General features: G+C 41.9%; 1 protein-coding gene across 1 annotated transcript in view; it reads left to right on the forward strand.

Annotated features, from left to right (window-relative positions):
- The window catches only part of LOC102763575 (potassium channel subfamily T member 2), a 126,675-nt gene that overhangs the window by 4,301 nt on the left and 112,241 nt on the right, over nt 1-10,133 (forward strand). The window contains 1 exon segment of the mRNA XM_006757659.2: nt 9,816-9,871. Within this exon segment, the coding sequence (XP_006757722.1) occupies nt 9,816-9,871 (56 nt within the window).

Consider the following 10,133-nt stretch of genomic DNA (forward strand, 5'->3'; position numbering starts at 1 on the left):
TTGGAATCTAATATTTAGAAGACTTGGTCTCTTCAAAGTTACTCTATAATTGAACTAATATGACTAGAGACTGAATGGAACTGCTTTTATGTGGAAGACATTCTGTAGAATGAAGAATTGTTGTATTAAAAATCCAAGGACCCCTGGCTGGTGTGGCTCACTTGGTTGGACGCCATTCCATGCACCAGGAGGTTGCCAGTTTGATTCCATACAAGGGCATGGACCTGGGTTGTGGGCTCAATCCTTGGTAGGGGGCGTGCAGGAGGCAGCTGATCCATGTTGTGCTCTCCCATTGATCTCTCTCTCTCTCTCTCTCTCTCTCCCCGAATAAACTATTCTTTAAAAAAACATCCAATGGGACTGAGCTCCAGTTGTCCACAGTGCATCATGTCTATTCTTTAAAAAACATCCACTGAGACTGAGCTCCAGTTGTCCACAGTGCATCATGTTTTCTGTTTTAATATTTCTAAGATTCATGAACCCACAGAAGTTTAGAATGTTCCCCCAAAGGTAGAGATTGGTAATTGTCAGGTTCTAAATGCCTTCAGACAGTTAGAACAAACCTTTCCCATGCTTCATCATGACTTAGTCATTTTAAAGTTTGGAACACAATGCACTTGTTGTGGATAAATTATCACCACGGAGGATAAATTACTGTTAATGGACAGTTCCCAGCTGTAGTCATGCAGAAGTGGGCCATTTATTTAATTAACACCATTTTCGTTTTCCAAGATCTGCTCAGTTGCTTCAACTCCATTAATTTAAAATATATCTTTCATATTTTATAGGTGACATTTAGAATAATGCAAGCAAGCCCCCTAATGCTTTGTAGTAACTGAAAACATAAAGGGATTTGAACAAAAAATACGATGCAATCAATTAATGGCTTAAGAGGTATTTATGAAATGGAGGGCATGCTTAGACAGCTTCTGGAGTATGTGTAATTTTAGATATTGGAAAACTAAATTGGGGGCATCAGGTTGGAGGAATAGGTTTTGTATTGGTAGATGACACATTTATATAACTTACCAATTTTATGACCCTTGTTAACTTACATCTTATTTTGAAAAGTAGCTATTTAATGTAAAATACTTATTCCAGGTTTTTAAAGTTCAGGCCAGCAAAGAATGAAGTGTACTTTTTACTATTTAATTACATAGTGGAATCAACCATGCACGTGCAACAGCTATAAAAAGATGTAAGCATTCATTGTGTGAGAGAAAATCCAGGCAAGCTGTGTTTCTTAGCACTATTATATTAAAGAAAATCACAAATAAGGCAACCAAAACTTGCCTATGCTGAAGTAGGTAAGGGTGCAAAACAAAGACACACATGTAATATATAAAGCAGAAAAAGGCTTGTTTAATAGTTATTATTTTTTAATAGTTCTCAAGAATTCAAATTGTAGTATTTCATATCAAAGTATCTATGACTCAATCTCCTTTTGACTGCTTCTCATAGATAAAATTGAAATATAGCTTTTCAGATGACCTTAAGAGTTTGTTTTTGAAGCTGGATTTCATTTAATCACGCGCACGTGTCCACTTTCTGAATATGGCGATGGGTTAGGGATCGCTCTTCTGCGAATATGGCACTTTTCACTTGTCAGAGTTCCTCTAACACATAACAAGTCTAAGTAAGGGTAGGTTGGAGTGTCGTAATTCCATTTTCTACCTAAGGGATGTGGCATTGATTAAAAAATATGGTTTTGTCGATTTTCAGAGGGAGGGAGAGGACAGTAAGACTTTTCCACAACATTGTCTTGAATTGATCAGATTTATTTGCATCATTTTTTTTATACAAATAGAAGCATTGTGGAAAAACAGAAAAAAAATCCAGTCTGTCAAGCGTGGCTGATCTTTAGGGGACGGTGGCTGCCAGCAAGTCCCCCAATCTTTGACCTTTGACCCTTCACGTGCCGGGAATCTCACCGGGGCCAGTCTTTGGCACTGTGCTACCCAGTGCCCTCCACACTCCAGCAATCATGCCCACGGTTTCAAGAGAAAAATCACCCCCACCATGTATGCATTCCTTGGATTCTGAGTTGCATTGCTTCCGATTTTCACAGTGTGCACATTTGGGCAAGAAATGGACGTTGTACACAAAGCCACGGATCACTGTCTGTAAGAAATAAAGGCCCCCCTGTGTCTGGCTCCCCAGCCCTGGACTTTGCACAGAATTGGAGTGATGAATTGTTATTACCCGGGCACGCGTAGGCCATCTTGTAAGTCACTGTGTGAACAGGGATCAGAGCGGATTAGCACAGTTCAGCCTCATTTCCCTCCCTGTGGGGAGACTTGGAGACGCCCGCATATTGCAAATAATCAGGTATGAACCCTGGGACCAGATGTGTGGTTCACCAGTAACAGCAGACAGCCTGCTACCTCAGCTGTCAGAACGGAAATACCCTCCTTCTCCCAGGAATCAGGGTGAGGGTAAGCTGGCCAAGTACCAGGATGGAGTGATTGCAATGTAGTTTTTTTTAAAGTTCATTCTAAACCCAGGTTTGCTAGTTTAACTCATTGGACTTGAACATGCCTTTTCCTCCCATGTCTTGTTTAAGAGTCACAAGGGGTTTCCTTTGGAAACGACAAAGCAGGTGCCTCAGCCCATCATTCACGCTGTGACAAGGCCCTGATGGCTGGAGTGGATTCTGAGAGTCACACAGGGAACTGCTCAGGGAAGCCAGGCTTGATGCTCAGGAGGGCCCGGGTGAGGGACACGTGGAGGTCTTGCCCAAGACCCACCCCCCCCCGCCCCAGCTCACGCTCAGACAGGGGGTGGTGGCAGCACTTATGTAACGGGACAAGCAGAAGGAATTCTTTTTTTTGTCTTAAATCCGGTAAATTTTTTCTTAATGAGGAGTAGCATAGAGTGTGTCTACTTTTGCAGTGTTAAGTCTGAAAAGAATGATTTTCTTGAGGGACAACTATGTGAAATGCGTCCATGGACATTTTCTACACATGCGCTAAGTCTTTGAACAGAAGAAGGCATAGTATTCTACAACGTGTGTACCCCTATTCCTATTCTTGAGTAATAGTAATAGCTGACCAGTCTTTAGTTCAGTTCTAGGGAACAACTACTGTTAATTAAATGCTCGTTTTTTGTTGTTATTGTATGAGTAGTATGTTAGAAATTTTAGGCTATCTACTCAGTCTTCAGAAGTCATCCTTGTGTTACTTGACTGTCTGTTATGATTTAGAAAACTCATTGTTGAAAACACATTTTAAACATATGATATACCAGTGCTCAGAGTTGCGTCAGAATTTGTGCACATGTAGACCGTGTCCTGTATTTCATCCAGTGGCTTTTGTTTGTTTTTCCCCCCCTCCTCTTCCCCCCCGCCGCTCTCTGGCAACCATCATTTTGGTCTCTGCATCTATGGGTCTGCTTCTGTCTTATTTTGTTTATTAGCTTGTTTTGTTGGTTTTTTAGATTTCACAAGTAAGTGAAATCATGTAGTATTTGTCTTTCTGTGTCTGATTTATTTCACGTAGCATCATCAAGTAGCTTGGAGAAAAGTAATATCTTGTTAGCAGACAAGTTTATTGCTCTTTTTTTTTGTTTCATAAGCCCTGAGTCTATTTTAACAGTTTTATGGTGATTGCGCCTTGGAGAGTCAAGCTCCAAGATAAATGATTCTTTCATTATTTACAGAAAGCAAGCCTTTTGTTCTACTGTGAACACTATTAAATACTGTAGCTCAGATATCAAGACAACTGATGAAGAGTATCTAGTTTGTAACGGTAAGAGACAGTGGAACAAACTACAAACTCTCCCACTTAGGGCTTTAAAATCCACCCCCCTCAATTTTAATGTTAGTAGCTGTCTAAACTATTTTTCCTATATGTTGTTTCTACTTGTCTTACTGAAAACGTATGTTTCACAAGAGAAAAGGCAATTGGATGTTGGATCTCCCAATAGCAGTGTAAGAAAGAGAAGCAATATCCGATCGGTTACCAAATTTGCACACAAAGGAAGTTGTCTGGACCAGAATAAGCTTGTCCAAATATTCAATGGGGGTAAATAACAGAAAACACTAGGGGTGACCCCCACTTAATGCTGTAATACTCAAACGTGATACGTTTCCCTTAGTGCTGTTGTTCTTGAAAAGTGTTGATGTTCGATGACAAAGGCAATTTGGAAAGAGGAGAGTCAAGAAACAGTTGTTATGGTCATGGATTAGAAGACTCAAACTCTTTGGTCTGTACCGATGTCAGTTTTCCTGGCTTTAGTGTGGCACTGGAGTTATGCCCAATATTAACTTTGGGGGAGGCTGGGGGAAGGGGGCACAGGAAGTGCCCACACATTTCTTTGCGCTTCCTGTGAATTTAAAATAATCTCTAAATAAAACATTTTTTAAAAGAAGCAAGCAGTAAATAAAATAAATGCCTCCTGGGTGAGTAAAGATTTCACATTTCCTCCACTAAGCACGGGACATTATTAGCCATAATTACTGAGTCTTATCAATATTTCAGCCAGTTTTCTGCAGTACCACAATCAGATGCTTTTCCCTCACTCCCTCACATCTTCCTTCTTTTAGTCATCAATTATTTAGTGTTCCAAACACTTTGAAAGAGACTGGGTAAACAGCTAGAAGAAAACAGGAATATCATATATCAAATCTCCAATCTGACTTGGAGTTCTACAGAGTGACTCATCAATTTAAGATCATTTTCACCAGGTCTAATAAGCAATCAAAACTGTCCGTCAGTAACTTCTTTTTTTTAAAAAAGATAATTATGCCATTATGTAGGGCTGGACTATAATCAAATAGGAAGCACTGTTTCTGCCCTTTCCCACCACAAAAAGTATAACTGGTTTAAGATGTAAATAAGCCACTAAATGATTAAACACACACACACACCAATATGTTTAGGTATAGTCTGTACGTCCATAGAAATGTAAGTGTATCTCTCATAATTCCTTTTTTGTGTGTGTGTCTTGTTGGTTTTATTCTTAAAACTTAAAATTAGTCATAAGCGTCATTTTTTTAAATGAAGATTTTTAAGGTCATTCTTTAAGTTAAATGCAATGGACCAAATCGCTATGAAGAATAAGCTACCTCTTTTATTGTTTTCTACCTCTTTTATTATTTTTTAAAATATATTTTGATTGGTTTCAGAGAGGAAGGTAGAGGAAGAGAGAGAGAGAAACATCCATGATGAGAGAGAATCATTAATCGGCTGCCTCCTGCACGCCCCACACTAGGGATTGAGCCTGCAACCCGGGTATGTGCTCTAACCAGGAATCGAACCATTAAACTGTGACCTCCTGGTTCATAGGTCAGCACTCAACCACTGAGCCACACTGGCTGGGCAGTTTTCTACCTCTTGCATTAGGTAAGATTTGGTCAGGTATCCTTTGCATACCTTGTGGAAAATAAACACCAATACTCAAATTTTTCAGTTTTGAAAAAACTAAGCCTGCTCTGGTAGCTCAGATATACAGTTCCTGGACATTTCCCCTCCTGTTCACCTGTGTTCTTTCATCTTATCCTGGCATCACCTGCACCAGGCCCACCAGAGCCTCCTTTCAATTATATCCCCATTTGGGTATATGGACTAGAATTTACTCTTAAAGTTTTCTGAGCAGCATTAATTTTATCTCGCATTTTCAAATACCCTGTAACAGAACAAAGTGCTACATCTATTTCTGTCCCTCCTATACTTTCCTCACAGCAGGTCCCCATATTAAGTTAATGCCTGTTGGAGGCATTCATCGGCCACATTTAGCTGTGGTAATGATATGCAATTTCCTTCCTATCTCTAAGGAAGTGTCCTTGAGGTAGCTATTTGCCAGTTGGCACTAAGCATGATGTACCTGGAACAACAGTTTACTTGTTCACGCTGAAACTGCAGGTACACTCCCATGTTGCTTTGCCCAGTCTCCCTCCCACCTGAGTCCCCCTTTTTTACGGCTGCACATCTGGCCTTGAAAGCGTGTCATAGGACATTGCTTTTCTGTCCCATCCCATGTGGTTTCTTGTACACCGTTGGCTTCCTCCATTCATAAAAGTTGCTTTGGTCATGTCATTGCTCATTGAAACAACTTTCGCTGTCTTCTCTGTGGTCCATGGACGCAGTCTCAACTCTGCAACTTCCCATCCAAAGACCCCCACTTCCATACCAAATGGCCTCTGAAACCACTCAAAGTGCTCTACCCCGCTAACTCCCTCCTTTGCTATGTTAAGTTCCCTGAATGGAGGCTCATTTCTGTTAGGGTCCCTGAAGGAGGAACACAGGAGGCCAAAGTGGTGAGGGGTTATGAATTCATTAGGTCATCGGGAAACCCAGATGGGCTGAGCCCCCAAATGGCGCCAGCCCCCAGGGATGGGGAGTCGGAGATTTTGAAGGACTCTAGGCGGGCTTTTTCTGGGGGAGAATTCTCTGGGCGGGTCCGGAGGGGAAGGATCATGGTCTTAGCAAGTGGAATGTGGTCTCAGCGAAAGGGAATGTCGGCTGTAAAGTGGCCTACAGGTCAGTTTCCAGGGGAGGGGCTGTTGTTTCAATTATTTGATCAGACCGAGCAATTTCTCCACCATTTGACCCGATGAGATGTGACCTAGAGAGAGGGACCCCACTCCTCTTGGCACTGAGGGATCTTTAGTGACTTCTTGACCTCAATTCTCTTTTCCTTCAATGCCTGTGTATTTCTGCTTTCCTTGGCTCAGTAAACGTTTATTGAGATCTTAATGAGGGGGAGGGGTACATTTTTACAATTTATTGGCATAAAGTGATAAAATGTGATGCGCATTGGAGGAGGCAGGCCTCTGAGACCCATCTCCAGCCTAGTCAACTTTTAATGGAAACGCAAACAGAATGTAGGGGGGAGGGAAGAGGATGTAAGAACACAGAACTGTGGACGTGGGCCAGTGTCAAGGTGGACACCCCCAAGGCGCCTGCCTCAACTAGACAGGAGGAGGCGGAGACAACTACAAAAGGCCTCAACCCAATTTTTTAAATGGCCCAATGGGAGACAGCAAGACCTAGGCGGCCTATGAGGAGACAGGTGACCCCACAGTCCTCAGCCAATGAGGAACCGGAGGAGGGGCTGGATGAATAGGCTGAGGTCCCTCCTCCATGTGTGCTGCCCTCAGACACCCACTCTCCAGAACGTATTCAAAGCCTCGTTTTTGCCATTTGAATTCGGACAGGTGAGCATTGCTCACAACATCACAGGCGGTGCACTTGGAGGTTGAGGAAATAGACATCCCACCCTTGAATACAGCCACACAGATACAACCCATAACATACGTGTCCTCAAGATAAGCAATGACCAGTCCTCACACTGGCCTGCGCCCTTTGTCATGTCACACTCAGTCCATCCCACCTTTACCTGGTACGAGGGGGACCATCGGTGGGAACTGACTAGCTTCGCTGGAGAGAAAACTTCTCAGGTCTTGATGCCTGGAAGGGGTTTTGCAACGTGGAGCCCGGGTTTGGCTGCTGTCCAGTTGCAGCAAGAAGCCGGGGGAGCAATTTCTTTGATGTTTTCATTGCAAAGAGGTGGCTCCCAGCCCACGGAGGGCTTATCTGCTCCCGCACAGGATTTATAGCATTTCTGAGGAAGAAGGTGTTTACAACTAAGGACTGCCCACAGTCACCGCTGACGGGAAAGGGGGAGGGCAGAGAAAGGTCTTTCCTTGTTTGAAGAGGGAGAATGGAGCCTTTTGCTTTTCTTTCTTTTTTTTTAAATTTTTTTATTGATTAAGGTATTATAAATGTGTCTTTATTCTCCTATTGTCCCCTCACCCCCCAAGTCTTGGCCTCACCCTCACCCCATTGTCTGCGTCCATCGTTGTCTTTGTCCTTAGGGGACAGGCAATGACTGCTTTCCACCCTTGGATAAAGACCAGAAACCCGAGGAGGCCCCCGGTGCCTGCTGGTCCCCGTGTGTCCCTCCCTGATCTGTGCTCACACATCTGCAGCTACACTGCTTCGACATTATTTTTATTTTATTTTTCCCCGGAATTCACAGCACATTGCTGTAGCACGAGGTCATTTTCCCACTTCCTTTCATTAATAGTGTCTCTGGCACTCAATTTTAAGCGACAGGAGCACCGAATTCGCTCAGGCTTGCTTTCTGCCAAGTTTAAATTGTGTTATCTTGATGCACAGTAAGCACCTGCCTGATGTTTTTACAGGGATGGATGGAAAAAGAACATGAAAAAATTAAATTAGTCAAAAAGTACAAGGGGATGTGGCTGAATATCAATCAAACATCTGAATGGAGGGAAGCTTCCTAAGATTTAAAAAAAGACTAGCAAAAAGTTTAAGAAAAAGAATAAATCTGACTTAAAGTGTCCCACGAGTACATACATACACACACATATACACACACACATTCACACATACGAATCAAAAGGCAGAAAATACAGTTGAAAACATATAATGGATTCATTGGTGCATTTTAAAAGGTTTCAGAGGATATTTTGCAAAGAATTAAGAAAAATATTAATTCAAATAAGCCAGAAAAGATGAAATCCAAATAAATACTGATCACTGACAAATGGAGACAAGCACATTGAAACGAGATGCCATGGTTAGCAGTGCTTTTGATAATTGACTAGGAAAGAGGATAGAGAAAAACAGGAAGTCTCTTACATTGATGGTGGGAATGTAAATTTGTACAACTCTGCAAAATGATTGAGCAATATTTATCAAGAACCTTGAAGTGCTCAGACTGTGAACAAGTGAACCCACTTCTGGGAACCCACTTGGAAATACTCTTAAGAAATGTGCACGGGCTGGAACCAGTTTGGCTCAGTGGATAGAGCGTCAACCTGTGGGCTGAAAGGTCCCAGGTTCGATTCCGGTCAAGGGCATGTACCTGGGTTGAGGGCACATCCCCAGTAGGAGATGTGCAGGAGGCGGCTGATCGATGTTTCTCTCTCATCGATGTTTCTAACTCTCTATCTCTCTCCCTTCCTCTCTGTAAAAAATCAATAAAATATATTTTTAAAAAAGAAAGAAAGAAATGTGCACAGAAAGATGCGTACTCGCCACTGTTCATTTCTACCAGCGTCACTGGAAACAATCTAAATATTCAAAACTGGAGTAGTTATTCATGTATGCAGTATGCATATTTATGAGATGAATTACTATGCAGGCATAAAATACAACGTACTCAGGTAGTTTTTAACCACATGGGGAATGTTCTTTTGCATATTTTCATTATTGTCTGCTTTAATATATGTATGCATGTGTCTTTATAATATTAAGTAACAAAAACAACATTCTGCTTAATTACTCTGACCTATATTAACAGTAAGTAGATGCTACAAAAAAACAATGGTTGAAATGACACTTGACACTTGACTTTTCTACAAAAAGGCCCTTGTGCAGGTGGGATTGACATGAGGGGAGTATTGAGTCACTGTGTTTTCCCTAAGTAAAAGCAACTCCTGTTCACCTCCTTATTTTTTATTTAGGGAGGGCCCTTGCTTATGTGTACCTCATTTGTGTTTCAAATAAATGTGTTTCTCAAAATATCACTTGCTTTAGGAAGAACAATAAAGTGTTGCCATCTTTTCATAACACTGTACACACCTGTGTCTAACTCATTATCCGTACGGAAACATTTCCAAAGCTGGCAGTGTGACTACTGCGGTTTTTCTCTATTATCACAAAACAAGTAAAAATAAGTTTCACTTCTAAAGGAAAACACATCTTAACTATCTCAAATAAGAAGCAGACAGAACACCGGCAGAAATTTTTTTTTTTTTAGGAGAAAAGTGTAAGAAATGAATTGTGAGCTGATTAATTCAGCATTTTTGTCTTCTGACTCGCAGTTCACAGTCTATTTGTTTTCAGTTCTGTTTTCCCTGGAAAAATCATTGACCAGGTTCCCAAAGACATTCGAGATTCTGGTAAGTTACACACCACTTGCCTTGTTGTACTGGTTGTGGAAATATTAACCCTCCAGTTTTTCTACAAAAGCTGTAGACAAGAAAAAAGGAAAGAAAAGAAAAAAAGAAAGAGCTGGGAGCTTCGGTCACCTGCCAACCTGAAAACGGCCCTCACCCCCTCACCCAGACTGGCTAGGCACCCCAGTGGGGGCCCCCACCGGAAGGGGGTGTGACCAGCTGCAAACAGCCATCATCCCCTCATCCAGGCTGGCCAGGCACCCAA

This window comes from Myotis davidii, unplaced genomic scaffold, assembly GCF_000327345.1.
Source record: "Myotis davidii unplaced genomic scaffold, ASM32734v1 scaffold875, whole genome shotgun sequence".
In the NCBI taxonomy this organism is placed as follows: Eukaryota; Metazoa; Chordata; class Mammalia; order Chiroptera; family Vespertilionidae; genus Myotis; species Myotis davidii.